Source organism: Puma concolor, chromosome B4 (genome assembly GCF_028749965.1).
Source record: "Puma concolor isolate L17-30 chromosome B4, mPumCon1.1.hap2, whole genome shotgun sequence".
NCBI lineage: Eukaryota > Metazoa > Chordata > Mammalia > Carnivora > Felidae > Puma > Puma concolor.
In genome coordinates this window covers 11,185,834-11,201,316 of record NC_141673.1, presented here as the reverse complement: position 1 = coordinate 11,201,316, position 15,483 = coordinate 11,185,834, and the positions used below count along the sequence as shown (strand labels likewise).

General features: G+C 57.2%; 1 protein-coding gene and 1 long non-coding RNA gene across 3 annotated transcripts; both read left to right on the top strand.

Moving 5' to 3' along the window:
- Nucleotides 1-110: 110 nt before the first annotated feature.
- Nucleotides 111-8,693, top strand: MPST (mercaptopyruvate sulfurtransferase). 2 transcript variants are annotated; one of them, XM_086712362.1, is made up of 3 exons: nt 111-221; nt 3,690-4,317; nt 8,123-8,693. In XM_086712362.1, exons 1-3 carry the CDS (start codon nt 186-188, stop codon nt 8,419-8,421), a joined length of 963 nt encoding a protein of 320 aa, XP_086568488.1. In that variant the 5' UTR covers nt 111-185; the 3' UTR covers nt 8,422-8,693. The 2 variants fall into 2 exon arrangements, with proteins under 2 accessions (XP_086568488.1, XP_086568489.1); XM_086712363.1 differs by having other exon boundaries at nt 131-411.
- A 2,494-nt stretch (nt 8,694-11,187) lies between these two features.
- On the top strand, nt 11,188-14,777 carry LOC147578911 (uncharacterized). Its single transcript, XR_015253328.1, has 2 exons — nt 11,188-12,021; nt 12,907-14,777. It is a non-coding gene; the product is annotated as an uncharacterized LOC147578911 (long non-coding RNA).
- The last annotated feature ends 706 nt before the right edge of the window (nt 14,778-15,483 follow it).

Below are 15,483 nucleotides of genomic sequence, written 5' to 3'. Positions count from 1 at the left end.
CGGGGCGGGACGCGGCGGCGCGGGTGTCCCCCTGGCCCAGAGAGTGGAAGGCGCGAGCAGCCTTGGCTCCGAGTGGCCGCGGCTGTGGGCAGTGCTCGAGTCTCCTCCCTTCGGCCAGCGTCAGGTTGGTGGCGGGAGGAGGGGACGACTTCGGGCGCGGGGAGGGGGCGCCCTGCTCTGGGGCCATGACCGAGCCCGGAAGCGCGGAGCCCGAGACCGGGGTAACTGCTGCGGCATCGCGCTTGCCTTTCTCTGGGGGGAAGTGGATCATCGGGGTGCGCGGCGCGGGGCTCCCCCGCGGGGCCAGAGCGGAGTAGGGGGCTGCAGTCTAGGAGGGAAGACGCGCCCCGGAGTTCGCCCTAAGGATGGCTGTCCGCCGCCGCTCGGGGCGGCCTGCTGGGTGACGTCCGAGTGAGTGGCGGGTGGGGAGGTGGGGGGGTAGGGGGGAGGTGGGGGGATAGGGGTGGGGGGGGTCACCTGGTGCCACCATAGAGGGTAAGAGGGAGGGAAGAGGACCAATGAAACCCCACAGAGAGGCCAGGGAGACAAGGCCGAGGCTCCAAGAAGAGAAACTGGCAAAGAACTTGCCGGAGCAAAACGAAACTAACATTGGCCAAGGCCTGCTTGGTGAGATACTTCGCTCCTAGGGCCTTACTGACTTCTCACAACAACCCTACGGAGTAGGCCAGAAACTTTACATTTCGAGAGCAGACAGACAGGCCTAGCTGGTCACCCCACGGGCACACCAAGCAATTGAGGCCCATCGGATCTGCCTCGGTTTACCTGGCTCCACCCCAAAGCCTCATGCTTTTGAAAATAATTGCCTTTGTTTTTAATTAACCTATTTAATTATAAGGTTATAGCGTTTGGTTTTTAACAATGGGCCGTGTTTAACAACCAGGCGACATCATTCCTGAAAAATCTTAACAACTGGTCCTTGCAAGCTGGTGGCTCACCCCTGCTCCTAAGCCGCTTTTGCATTCGTGTTACATATGTCCCGAATGCTTTTTCTCCTCTCCCTTGGAAAGGCTCTTTTTTATTCTGAAATAATGCTAGTCTCACAGGAAGTTGAGACATTCATACTTTGACAAGCATTTGGCCTCCAGAATCTTCCGAACTTTGTGCTTGGCCCTGACGTGCGGGGGGGGGGGGGGGGGGGGTACCAGGAAGGAGCAGACTAGGGGGAAGTCCTCGAGGATAGCCCAGTCTGCCTGGAGCCCCTCTTCTTCCAGGGCCTCCCCCCCAGATGGCAGCCTGGGGCTCACACTTCCCCTAGTGGGTATAGACACTCGTGAGATACAGCTAGGGCTGTCCTGTGGGTCCTGGAGTCCTTCACTCCCAGAGCACCCCCACCCAGAGCACCCCCACCTGAGGTGGTCCAGGCTTGGCAAGCGGGGCCAGGACCTGGGCCCCGCCCTTTGGTGACACACAGCCTGCTCCCCGGACCCTCCCCTGCCTCCTCCTGCAGTCCTTTGTGAGAACTGACCATAAAGCGGGGGGGGGGGGGGGGGGGGGGGGCCAGGCCGGGTGACCCCAGACCCCCAGACCTCCCAAGTCCCACCCAATCCTGAAATTCTTAAGATTCTAGATGTGTTGTTGTTGTTGTTGTTGTTGAAAGGCCACCTATGGGAATAACTTTTCAGAAATCATTGGGTTTTTATTAAGCCGTTTTTAATGATTATTGACACCGGCCATTTGTAGTGCATTGTGATGGCCCCTCGACAGTCATTAACTGTTCATTAATCTCCACTGTAAGAGCTGAAGGTTGGAAGCTCCATTATAAGAAGTGAAAATGGCTGGGGAGCCTACCATGCCCGCCCTCGCACGGCTAGTTAAGGAGCCGAGTGATTCGCACTGACTTGAGGCCGGGGCTCTGATTCCCAGTCCAGGGTTCTTTCTACTCTAAATGGATCCTTGGATAGAAAACCAGGAGGCCCAAGAATCCCAGGGGGCAGGAGCCACTGTGGTTCCCAGATGGGTTCTTTAAGAAGGGACCCACAGCATCCGCCAACACTATTCAGCTGTGGTAGGACCCACGGGCACTGAGATGGCCCCTTAGCCAAAAAAAAAAAGCCACCTCGGGGCAGCCTCCTCATCCTGAAGGTCAAGCCGCAGTTTCCTGGGCCCCTGGAAAAGTCAAATCAGTTTGCACGCACTTCCTCCTCCTCCAGGAAGACTTCCCACTTCCTCTGCTCCCACCCTAGGCTGAGGTATCGGTCCCTGGTGCTTGCACTGAACCCCAGACTTTCTTCAATGATGCTGTCCTTTGGGCAGGCCCGTGGCCTGTCTTTACCCGCCACAGCCCCCCGTCCCCCCGGGGCCTGGCAACGTTAAGAGTTTCTCAGTAGCCAGCACGAGGCCTGGCCTCGTGGGTGGAGTTGAGTTCCTAAAAGCCAGACTGGGAGAGGCCGGGTACAAGGCGTAACACTGTGGACTGATTAGGCCCTGGTCATCACCGACCCGAGGCTGGGGAAGAGGTCCAGCCTCCGGAGCTGACCAGCTGTGTGAGCAAGGCCAAAGCACATCTCTAGTTGCCTCGCGCAGAAGGCAGACATTGTCATATGCCCACCACTAAAGGCCACGGGGCTTAGCGTGTGGCCTGGCCCACGAAGCACCTCTTCTCTCCCCACCCCTTCTCTGTGGCAGGACGGCCTGGTATGGATGGTAAGGCCGTGCCCTGCCAACGGGGTATGGGGGTTGACCTGCGGCTCAGGCTCCACCCACCCAGTCACGTGCCCTGACGGAAGGGGCACCTTTCTCTAACCCGCGCGGAGGCACCTGACGAACTAGGGGCTGTCTGTACAGGTGCCCAACACATTCAGGGCATCCTGGCCCTGGCAGGCTGTGGCCTGCGTGTCATGTTGTGGGCTGTGTGTACTCTCAGTGGCTGGCCCACAGGGGAGTGGAAGGGACGGGGGGGTGGGGGGGGGGGGGTGGGAGGCGCTGTCACTGTTGCGGCTGCTGCCCCGAGTTTCAGAGACTCAGTTCAGGCCCAAGGGACAAAATCTGACCTGGCTGGACCCCCAGGGCCTGCACAGCACTGGCCAGCGAGAGTCAGGATTCTGGTGTCACCGCCACTTTAGCTGTTGACCTTGGCCACTGGAGCCTTTAAACTTCAGCGCCGCCCTCCGTGACCATGAGAATATCCCCTACCAACCTTCCGGAGGCTACTTGTCCGGCGAATAATTGAGAGCCTACTCTGTGTCCTGCAGGGTTCCGAGGTATTGTGAGATGAAATGATACATAGCAAGGAGTCAGTAAATTCAGCTACTATTTCCCGTGAGGCTGCTTATATAAACGTTTGACGAAGAAGTTTACGAATTCCACCAGGGACCTTGGGGAGGGGCTGAGACTTTGCCCCCTGCTTGCCTCCCTGTGCTTGAACCTGTCCCTACCGCCCCCCCCTGACCCCGGCAAGTAGCGATGAAGGGTCCACCTGGCCCCCTCCAAGGGGTCAGGGTCATTCCGTTGCTCTTCCCCGTGTAGGTGTCCTGGGTGGGAGGGGAGGCCCCGGTGACCGAAGTCTGCCCCTGGGGTTGCCTCTGCCGGTTTTCTGTGTTCCCTGGACTCTGCCCTCCTGGGGCTCCACCGCCCCTGCGGGCTAGTGCCAGACCCAGCGGTGCGGGCATCTGCAGCGACCTGGCCGGCCTCTTCCTCGATTCCCTCCTGACATCCTCCCTGTCGCCCAGGCTTGCAGCCCCGGTGTCGCCGCCACCGCCACCATGCCCCCACAGCAGCTCTTCCGCGCGCTCGTGTCGGCGCAGTGGGTGGCCGAGGCGCTGCGGACCCCGCGCGCGGGACAGCCCCTGCAGCTGCTAGACGCCTCCTGGTACCTGCCCAAGCTGGGCCGCGACGCGCGCCGCGAGTTCGAGGAGCGCCACATCCCCGGCGCCGCCTTCTTTGACATCGATCAGTGCAGCGACCGCACGTCCCCCTACGACCACATGCTGCCCAGCGCGGCGCACTTCGCGGAGTACGCGGGCCACCTGGGCGTGGGCGCCGCCACCCACGTCGTGATCTACGACGCCAGCGACCAGGGCCTCTACTCTGCGCCGCGCGTCTGGTGGATGTTCCGCGCCTTCGGCCACCGCACCGTGTCGCTGCTCGACGGCGGCTTGCGCCACTGGCTCCGCCTGGGTCTCCCGCTGAGCTCGGGGAAGAGCCGCCCGGCGCCCGCCGAGTTCCGAGCCTCGCTTGACCCCGCCTTCGTCAAGACGTACGAGGACATGAAGGAGAACCTTGAATCCCGGCGCTTCCAGGTGGTGGACGCCCGCGCCGCCGGCCGGTTCCGCGGCACCGAACCCGAGCCCCGAGACGGTAACAAACACGCGCGAAGGGGCGGGAGGTCACCTGGGGCGCGGGGCCAGGGACGCGCTGAGCGCTGCCTCGGCCTCGCCTTTGAAGGACGCCGCATGGGGCGGGGGCGTGAGATGTGGTTTCCAGTCGTCTCACTCTCTGAGCCTCCCTGGCTTTATTCCTTAAAAGTGGACACGAATACTTGCTTTGCCCCCAGACTCATTGGGAACCCAGGGCGCCCTGTATTAGGGTGAGAAGCCAAACAGCCCCACCCCAATTCTGCGGATGTAGGGCGGTCTCTGCGGAACAGGAGGGGCGGCAGGAAAAGCCCCCAAAGGGATGGGGCCTGATCGGGTGTAGCCACCCCCGCTCTTGATGGAGGCAGACTGGGGGAGGAGGAGGGGGAGGAGTCTGGGGTAGGGGAGTGGATGAAAGGCCCCTAAGAGGGGTCGAGGCTTGCAGAGGGCACGAGAGAGGGGCCGTGCGCGGTATCACCGGCCCCAGGTTGGAGAGAAACTGAATAGAGGTGGCTGCTGGCCTGGGTTAGAGCAGAGCCCTGTGTCTGGGAGCTGAATTCTCCAGGCAAGGAGACCACAGGGAAGCCCTGGATGACGTGGGCAGGGCTCCCTGCAAACGTGTAGGCCAATGGCCACGGTCGTGTGAGCCTTTCAATGACCGCGACAGATGGGTGCTGTCATTGTACCCAGGAGGAAATGGAGTCTCAGAATGGCTACCTTGCTGGAGGTCAGGAAGCAGCCCGGCCAGGCGCTGGGGCGGTACATTTAACTGCAGTGAGCAAGCAGTCATTACCCAGCCTTTTGTCTCTCGTGCCTTTTTCAGGGGGGATGCAAGGAAGTTGCTACTTGGTCTTGGGAGTCTGTCCTTGAATGGCATCCGCCTCCCTACCGCCCCTGAATGAGGGTGGGGCTTCTGTTCAGTGCTTACAAAGCAGCTTGGGCCCCTCCTCTTACTGTTTCACATGGCCCCAGGGTAAGGGTCCACCCTGCTCCCCGTGCATCCCCGAAGACTGACCCAACAGCTGGCATGGGATCAACGTCCCAGAGAGATCTGGGGACTCGAGAAGGACCCCGCTACATGGAACCATGCAGAGCAGTGTTGACCTGAGATCCGACCGTAGGGCACTGCTGATAGCCAGCCATTTTGGGGGCCCGCATAGGTGACAATTTTATGTGGTTCCACCTTGAACCTGTTAGGGCCTTCAGCTCAGCCCTTTGGGGGAGGGGGCGGGGGCAGTGAGCCACTTGGCCGGTCACCTAATCTAATCTCTGAACTGCAGCGTTTGCGCGTGCAAAATAAGAGGAGAAAACACGGCTTGGTAAGGATGCGGTGAGCGTCAAATGTCAAACGAGAAGACATGTATAGAGCGCTCAGCACAAGTAAGGTGCCCTCAAGGAGGGTGACGTAATTCCTGTGTGCTTCGTCCGTGCTTATGGCTCTTTACAGAGGCGCTTAAATGCTCACCTCTCCTGCTTGCTCACCTGTAAAGGAAGAGATGATGGCACACACCTAGCAGGCTTGTTGTAGAGACCGACCGAGCCAGTGCGCATAAAAGCTGGGTCTAGATCAGTGGAGGGCATCACATCGTTGCCGTCGTTCAGCGGGGTGGGGGAAGCCTGCTTTGCTTGGTGGGGTTCGAGGCGCGGGGACAGCCCTGCTCGGACAGCGGCCAACCTGGGCCGAGAGCTTGCTCTCCTTCCTTGCTCCAGTTCGGGTCTCTACGTGATGTCTCTCAGTGAGCCTTTGCTGCACCTAACGGGGGGTGCAGGGCGCATTCCAACCTCACCACGGGCTCAGAGCGCTGGCTGGGTGCTAAGGTCTAGCAATAACTGTCGACACGGGTCCGCAGCTCTCTGTAGGAGTGTCACCCGCTGCAGGGGGAAATCGAGGCAGAAGCCACGAGGCTAGAGCCTCACCCTAGAGTCTGAATGGCCAGGATTTTTGAATCATGGGCTGTGAGGGTTTATTTTGTTGCGAGTCTCAGTCCTTGGTGTGAAAATGGGAATATTACTAACACCTGCCTCGCAGAGGGTGGTGAAACCAAATGACCGGGTTTAGGGCAATGACCCTCTTTATGAACAGCGTTCTAGCCTTGCCCTCTAGGGTTCTTGTGCTAGGATCAAAATGATCTTTTGAAAACGGAAGTCTGGGGGCGCCTGGGTGGCGCAGTCGGTTAAGCGTCCGACTTCAGCCAGGTCACGATCTCGCGGTCCGTGAGTTCGAGCCCCGCGTCAGGCTCTGGGCTGATGGCTCAGAGCCTGGAGCCTGTTTCCGATTCTGTGTCTCCCTCTCTCTCTGCCCCTCGCCCATTCATGCTCTGTCTCTCTCTGTCCCAAAAATAAATAAACGTTGAAAAAAAAAAAATTAAAAAAAAAAAAAAAGAAAAAAGAAAACGGAAGTCTGGTGTCCCCTTGCAGTCAGGTCAAAGCCCTACATCTTTTTTTTTTTTTTTTAATGTTTATTTATTTTTGAGAGAGAGAGAAAGAGACAGAATGTGAGTGGGAGAGGGGCAGAGAGCGGAGACAAAGAATCTGAAGCAGGCTCCAGGCTCTGAGCTGTCAGCACAGAGCCCGACATGGGGCTCGAACCCATGAACTGAGAGATCATGACCTGAGCCGAAGTTAAACGCTCAACCCACTGAGCCACTCGGGTGCCCCAAAGCCCTACATCTTAATCCAGGCCTGTTACGGTGTTCCCGTGCCTCCTGGTTCCTCTTGGGCCTCGACCTCCCCCCATGTCTGGGCTTTGGCCCAATGACTTTTACCCCCTCTAAAGACTCCCTTCCCCAGCCTGGCGTGCCCTCAGCCCCCACTGCCCAGACCTCTCTACCTGATAGAACCCTGCTCACCCTCAGCGCCTTCTCAGAGAAGCTTCCCTGCCCTCGCAGCCTGGTGGTTAACAGCCCCAGCTCTGGGGCCCCTCTGACTCGGGCAAGTTAGTCTGTGTGCCTCACGCTCCTCGTCTGTGTAAAAGGGAGGATGATCATTTCTGTCCCCTAGAGTCTGGGGGGGAGAAAATACAGCAGAGGGGCTCCTCACGGTGCCCGGCACAAAGTAAGCGCTCAGTGACACCAGCTATCATGATTACTGTTTTTTGTTTTTTGGGTTTTTTTTAACGTTTTTATTTATTTTTGAGACAGAGAGAGACAGAGCATGAACGGGGGAGGGTCAGAGAGAGGGAGACACAGAATCCGAAACAGGCTCCAGGCTCTGAGCTGTCAGCACAGAACCCGATGCGGGGCTCGAACACACGGACTGCGAGATCATGACCTGAGCCGAAGTCGGCCGCTTAACCGACTGAGCCACCCAGGCACCCCTCATGATTACTGTTAATACCTCTTATAATATGCCTCCATAACCCCCCCGCAGGGTGTAACACCCTCATACTCGTAATGGCTCAGTTAGGCTCAGTTATTGCCTGTCTGCCCTGCCAGATCAATTTCTGTAGGGCAAGTGCAATGACTCCTGGCCAGGCGGAGGGAGGGCTTACTTATCTTTGTTGCCCCCAGGGCGCACAGGTGATCGGGAAACTGGGGGCAGAGTGAGGCTCTGGTGGGGTCTGAGTCTTGGGTTCCAATTCTAGCCAGCAATTTGCTGGATGCGGGACCTTGGGCAGTACGGAACCTCAGCATCTCTGTCCGTAAAATGGGAATGCCTGTGAATAGCGCCTGGGTTGCCTGGCTATGAGGACTACACGAGATGATGCACATAGAGGGTTAGCGCCGTGGGCGCACGGGAGGCTCTCAGTACCCAGGGGCCATTCATACCCCCTTTGTGTGTGTTCCCTCCTTCCTGCCCTCCTGCTGCAGGCATCGAACCTGGCCACATCCCCGGCACTGTGAACATCCCCTTCACGGACTTCCTGACCCAGGAGGGCCTGGAGAAGAGCCCCGAGGAGATCCGCCGTCTGTTCCAGGAAAAGAAGGTGGATTTGTCCCAGCCACTGGTAGCCACGTGCGGCTCCGGCGTCACAGCCTGCCACGTGGCACTGGGGGCCTACGTCTGCGGCAAGCCCGACGTGGCCATCTATGATGGCTCCTGGGTAGAGTGGTACATGCGTGCCCAGCCAGAGGACGTCATCTCCGAGGGCCGGGGGAAGACCCACTGAGGGCAGGGTCAGGACACGGGAGGCAGCGCCCGGCCTGGTTGTTCTGACTCTGCCTCGACCGAGAGAGTGTTTCTTCCTGCAAGTCAGGTGGCGCAGAGGGCGACATCCCAGAGGCCAGGAGTTCTGTCGACCTGTGGGCTCCCAGCCGAGGCCGGAGAGAAGGTGGTGGTGGGACAGAGGGAGGCAGCGCCCCAGGTGCTGAGCGGGGGTCCTGCCTCCCTTCTGTTTTCCCTGTTGAGGAAATAAAACAGCACAGTGCCAAATGCTTCCAACTGTGGGGCTGCCTGGTTTTCCTAAGGAGCCGGTGGTCCAGAATGCCCAGCAAAGGGAGCTCGGTGGAGCCTGAGGGTCTGGGGGATCCTGCCCCTGCCTTCCGAGCAGGGCTGGAGCCCCAGAGCCCTTCTAGTCCTGTGAGCAGAATGCCCCCAGCCAACCATCCTCCACCCCATAATGCTGGGGGTCTCCCCTTCTGGCTTCTGGGCTATTGAGAGGTGAATCTTGCTGTGATAAGGAAAACCTCTGCCTACCCCCCAAACCCCCCACCCCAGGCCCAAGGGTCGAGGCTCTATCTTCTTCCTTCTGTATTTGTCCTTTGTGCAGAGATGGAAATGGTGTCTGAGAAGGCCCCAGATGGCCCCTGCCTGCAGCCAGGTCACCCCTCCCCGTCTCCAAGCCCCCAAAGAACCCCTCAGTAGTAGACGGGCCGCATCCGTCGGTACTGGGGAAAACCCTAGAAGAATGAAACCAGAGGGGGCATTGACTTACCCAAGGTCACACGATGGATTACAACAGAGCTGGACCAGACCCAGATTTCCCGAACTCCGAACTTACTCTTCTTTGTACCTGCGACCCCCCCCCCCCCGCCCCCCGCCGCCCATCACATTTCCTCTGACACTGAGTCACCTCCCAAGTCCACGGGCAAGAGGGAGCCGATAGGATAGTATCGGGTTTTCTGAATGAGAGCTCTAAATTAAGTCCCAACCTCTCTGAGTCTGTTTCCTCACCTGTAAAAGGGAAATAATGCGTACCTCAGGAGGAGGATGTCAGACAAAGGTTTCGGCATTGCGGAGTCCCATTTCTCGAGCTCAGGGTTTCACAACCTCAGCGCTCCTGACGTTCAGGCGGGATAATTCTTTGTTGCCGAGGCCGTCCTGTGCAATGTAGGACGTTTAGCAGCATGTCTGGCCCCCAGCCAGTAGTACGGACCGGTTGTGACAACCAACAAACGTCTCCAGGCATCACCAAGTATCCCCCGGGAGGCAAAAATCACCCTCAATTGAGAACCACTGCTTTAGGAGCAAATAACAGTTGAGCACAGCAGTCAGAAACAGTGTAGACAAGGACTCCCAACGTGGAGGGGATCCTTCATCACGCCCCCTCCCCCTGGAGGCTGAGTGTAGCCGTCCAGAAAGCTCCTTCCTTTTATACTTCCTTTTTATGCTTCCAAGCCTCATTTTCTCTCCTGGAAACGTCCCCGCCTCTTTGCTTCAGGGAGAGGGCTTCGTCTACAGATGCATGTGAGTTCGGATCTGGCTTCTGTCTCAGCTGCCCCGTACAAGGCTGCCTGACCTTGGACACTGCTGAGCCTCTCTGGGCCTCAGTTTCTTCATCGTTAAAAAGGGAGTCATCATATTTTCCTTGAGAAATACGGGGATTAAATGAGAGAATGCACTGAAACCGCTTAGCTTGGTGCTGGGCACGGAGTAAATATCAAGTGTTCCTGTTATTTTTTTATTTTATTTTATTATTTAAAAAAATTTTTTTAATTTATTTTGAGAGAGCGAGAGCAGGGGAGGGGCAGAGAGAGATGTTGGCAAGGCATCCCACGCAGGCCCCACACCGTCAGCGCAGAGCCCAGCTTGGGGCTCGAACTCACGAACCATAAGATCATGACCTGAGGCGAAATCAAGAGTAGGACGCTTAACTGACTGAGCCACCCAGGTGCCCCCTTGTTTTTGTTTTTTTTTTTTTTTTTAACGTTTATTTTTTTTATTTATTTATTTATTTTTTTTTTTAACGTTTATTTATTTTTGAGACAGGGAGAGACAGAGCATGAACGGGGGAGGGGCAGAGAGAGAGGGAGACACAGAATCAGAAACAGGCTCCAGGATCTGAGCCGTGAGCACAGAGCCCGACGCGGGGCTCGAACTCACAAACCCTGAGCTCTCGACCTGAGCTGAGCCACCCAGGTGCCCCGCCCCCTGTTGGTTTTTTTTTTTTTTTTTTTAAAGGACTTTTACTTACGCGGCATGTTGAGTGCCTCTTGTACGTCTGCGTTCAGGGAGAGGGGACAGTGAATAGGAGAATTATGTTCCTGCCCTGGTAAAGCTTCCCAGCCAGGGAGTAAAACTGGCCGGTGCTACCCTATTTCCAGAAGGAAGGGAGCGGTACCGTGAAGTGATGACAGACTCCTGTTAGAAATGGGAAAAACAAGATCGGAGAGGTTGAGCGATTTGCCCAAGGGCACACAGCTAGTTTGAGAGCAGGGCCTCACCTGCAGTTAGAAATTGCAGGGGTAGGGGCGCCTGGGTGGCGCAGTCGGTTAAGCGTCCGACTTCAGCCAGGTCACGATCTCGCGGTCCGTGAGTTCGAGCCCCGCGTCGGGCTCTGGGCTGATGGCTCAGAGCCTGGAGCCTGTTTCCAATTCTGTGTCTCCCTCTCTCTCTGCCCCTCCCCCGTTCATGCTCTGTCTCTCTCTGTCCCAAAAATAAATAAATGTTGAAAAAAAAAAAAAAATTTTATAAAAAAAAAAAAAAAAAAAGAAATTGCAGGGGAGACGCCCCCCCCCCCCCAGTGGGTCTTGCCCGGGGTGGTTTTCCAGATTTCACGATTAAGGGAGAATGGAGTGTAACGCAGGGTTTGGACACACCAGTGACAAGCTCAGGGAGGACGGCCACGTGTCTCCCAGCTCCGCGAGGAGACCCTCTGAGCGGTGGGGTTCTGAGCCAGGGGTTCAGCTAGGCTCCCCTTCCCTTCCCTGGGTCCTCCTCCCAGCAAGGAACCCAGGCTGATCCGAGCTGAGACTTTTCCTCCTGGGAAGGTCCTGGATGGGTCTGGACAGGTTCAGAGGAGGGCCCAGAGGCAGGAGAAAGGAAATGGAGCCTCGCCTTTCTAGGATTCCCAGAGCCGCCTTTTTGAGGAGTTGGCCGGGCTCCGCCCTCAGCCCCTTCAAGTCTGAACTCCCAGAATAATTAACCACTCGCGGCAGGGTCCTGGCCTCTGCCAGAGCCCATCCTACCCACCGGCTGTGTTCCCGGCAGGAACTTGCCGCCCTGGATAACAAGGATGATGAAATTTTCGTCCGCTTGGCAAATATTTGCCGGAACACCCCTCCTGTGTCAGGGACAGTCAGAAGTTTCCCAGCCTCGTCTAACCGGCTGCACTGGGGCGTGTTCACTCCTTGGATCGTTGACACGAGGGATCAGGGCCCGAAGCCCCCACCCCGCACACGGCAGACTGAATAATGAATCCGTCCCGGGGGCCGTGGAAGCAGGGCTGCACGTGGCCCCTGAGAGGTCTGCCTTCCAGATCCTTCAGGCCGGGGCGGGGCTCAAGTCGCCCAGGCTGAGAAATGAGAGCAAATTCTAGATGTGATGTCAGGTAAGGTAAAGTTCAAAACAATATCAGGTGTCACTCCCGCTGGAATCACCCAGCTACACGAGCACAATAGAGGTTTATTCTTAACTCGTGGGGAATGAGTCATTCAGGAAGAGATGAGATTTTTAGGTTACCGAAGCTTTACCATTTTAAGCACTGAAAGGTCTAACATATTTACCTGTTGGAGGGGGAGCATGCTGTACCGGGGGCATCTGAGCACTCAGCGGCTACTGATACCTTCTGGGGGCGCTTTGCCCCTAAACTAAATGGCCCCAACTGCCGTGTGACTCTCCAGGTCCTTGCAAGTCTGGATTATTCTTGCTGACTGTCCTTCCCGGTTACTGGCATGTTCTCCAGAGTCTCTGCCTGCTTCTAGGTGGGCCCACGCTCTCTGGGTAACAGATAAGCCATTTTGGTGGCTTAACCCACTTTGCTCAACCAGTCGCTCTCAAATCTGGGCCCCCAGCAGCTCGCTGGGCTCGGATCCCTATTTATTTCAGACCCCCGTGTCCGCTGCCTGCTGGTACCCTAACCCTGCTCCCCTGTCCATGTTCCCTGTCTCAGGACGCGAGGCCACCACCCCAGACCTGGCAGTGAGTCTCCAGATTCTACCTCCGTGGGTCTAACCCAGTACCTGCCCCGCAGGATCAGATTTATACAAAGAGCTGGGAACAAAGCCCAGCCCAGGAAGCACCACATAGATGCGTTATTACTGTAACTGACACGCTGTGCTGTCCCTCACTCCTGCCTCCCTGTGACAGCCTATACACCCTCGACGGTGCCTATCTTATGGGCCAGGGTATCAGCGAGGCTTCCCGGGGCTGGTGCGTGGGGATTTATTCCCCCACCGAGGCTGGCTGTGTCTGCTCTTTCCTCTTCCCCTGCCAGCTTCTGCTTCCTGGCACAGACTTTCCCCATTTCTGAACCGTGAAAGGCTTGAAACGCAGTTACAAGCCCGTGAAGAGAACAAATCAAGTAGAGTTCGGTACCAGACCCATGACGGCTCTTCCGACAGCCCGCGGCTACAAACGCGGCGCCTGTGGCTTCACAGGATCCTGGGAGAGGTGAGGTGCGGAATGTGATGGGCAGGGACAGACAGAAACAGCTAGAGACCGCAGTGGGCCAGGCAAGAACTTCCGGCCACCAGGAGCTGCTCTGGGCACCCGCTGGGAGCAGAGCTGGAGACGTCCCCTGGGGAGGTATGTGACCTCTGGCTTGCCCACCCTCACTCCCCGCTGGCTCCTCGCTCCCCTGGCCCTGAGCAACTTCTCAGGTGCCTGGTTGCCCTTCATGGGCCTGGTACTCATGTCCGGCCTCCGCCATCTTGATTCGGCCCTTGGCCTGACTCGCTGTGGGGTCTGCTCTGGCAGCTCCCATCTGACAAGAGAATGCCACTAAGAAATGCAGAAGAGGGGCGCCTGGGTGGTTCAGCTGGTTGAGCGTCCGACTTCAGGTCGGGTCACGATCCCGCGCTTCGTGGGTTCGAGCCCCGCGTCGGGCTCTGTGCGGACCGCTCAGAGCCTGAGGCCTGCTTCGGATTCTGTGTGTGTCTCTCTCTCTCTCTCTCTGCCCCTCCCCTGCTTGTACTCTGTCTCTCTCTCTCTCAAGAATAAATAAAACATCAAAAAAATTTTTTGAGAATATAGAGGAAATGACGGAATTAGAAAAAAAAATCACAATTCGGCCATCTCCATAGTACTTATTATAGCAAGAATCATCAATGGGGGCCCCTGGGTGGCTCAGTCGTTTAAGCGTCCAACTCTTGATTTTGGTTCAGGTCATGATCTTGGGTTCGAGGCCTGCATGTTGGGCTCTGGGCTGACAGCGCAGAGCCTGCTTGGGATTCTCTCTCTCTCTCTCTCTCTGTCCCTCTCTGCCCCTCCCCTGCTTGTGCGCTCTCTCTCTCCAAATAAATAAGTAAACCTAAAAGAAAAAAAGAACCATCCACGAATATTAAAATTAAGGATGAGATAAATGTGTTTGCTGGAAAATAGGATATTAAGAGAGCCTCAGCGTATCTCCCCACCAAGACGCTGAGACACTCAAAGCGCGAGAGAGGAACTGTACCGATCAGCGGCTTGACTGACACCGCGTTAAGTGATCAGTTCACCTTACCAGTGATGGCATAAACTGACAGGTGTACCTCGTGCCGGGGGGGGGGGGGGGGGGGGGGGCGGGGGGGGAGCCTGAGCGCACAGCCTCGCCGCTCTGATATTCCTGCCAAACATGCACACAATGAGGGTAATCGTCAGGAAATCTCAGACAAACCCAAACTGAAGGCATTCTACAAAATACACAGCGTCTTCCCCCCAAAAATGGGAGATGGAGCAAGACCGAGGAATCATTCCACATCAGAAGACTAAAGCGACAGGCCAGCGGAATGGAACCCTTTCTGGAGGGGAGCCTCAAGTACTCCCCGCCCCCCTTTGGCCGCAAAGGACATTAGCAGGACAACTCGTTTCCTGACGCGGGTAATTGTACCTCGGTCACATAAGAGAGAACGTCCCGATCTGTAGATCACCCTGAAGAGTTGAAGAGCGAAAGGCCACTAACGCCATGACTTCCTCACCAACGGTTCAGAAAAACGAGAAAAGGAGGGACAGAGAATGAAAGAGCACATGTAGTAAAAAAAAAAAAAAGAAAGAAAATGTGAACGTTTGGTGACTCTTGAGTGAAGCCTCCGCCAGTCTGGTATTATTTTTGCGGCTTTGCTCAAAGTCTGAGAGTGCCGCAAAAGAAAATGCTATTTTTTAAACGCAGGCTCTTCTGATCCGGTTCCAGCCAGGGCTGCCAACGGCACCCACATTCTAAAACGAGGTGCTAGACCTTCTAAAGCAGCGCTTCCAACCCAGGTGGCTGGGAACTAGTTTTAGAAGCCTCGGGAGACCGTGCCTCCCACCTACGGCGGCGGAGACAGACACCATCGGGAACAGCTGGCAGGCAGAGGGGGGCTCTCTCCACAGGGAGGTGTTGGGGTGCTGTGGGTCTTTACTTCTCCCGCCCCGTGGGGGGGGTGGTGCTCCCCTCCCTGAAGGCTGAGTGAGAGGGTTTTCCACGAGGCCATCTGCAGAGCCTGGCCTTTGTGCCCTGGATTGGGGGTTGGGGGCACAGGCGTGGCGGGGGGGGGGGGGGGGAGGGCACAGGGGTGGCGGTGGCGCTCAGAGGCTAGGCGGGACCCAAGCCTGGGAAAGCCTGCAGGCGGGAAGCGGAGCCGGCAGGCTGGTCCGAGGTGGAACGGGATGTACGGGGTGAACCCCGTCTGGGCCGGGCCTTGGCTTCCAGGGGGCCCGCTGAGGACCTGGGTCAGGAGCCGTGACTTGCTGCTGTGCCCAGAAGAGACTTTATGCAGGGCCAGGACACAAGGGGAGTGGGCAGTGGCACCCGGTGGGAGGTGGTCCTTGAGTAGGGTGTCCCAGAGGAGCCCCTGCCCAGGAAGGAAAGTACAGTGTGAGCCTCTCCTAGCAG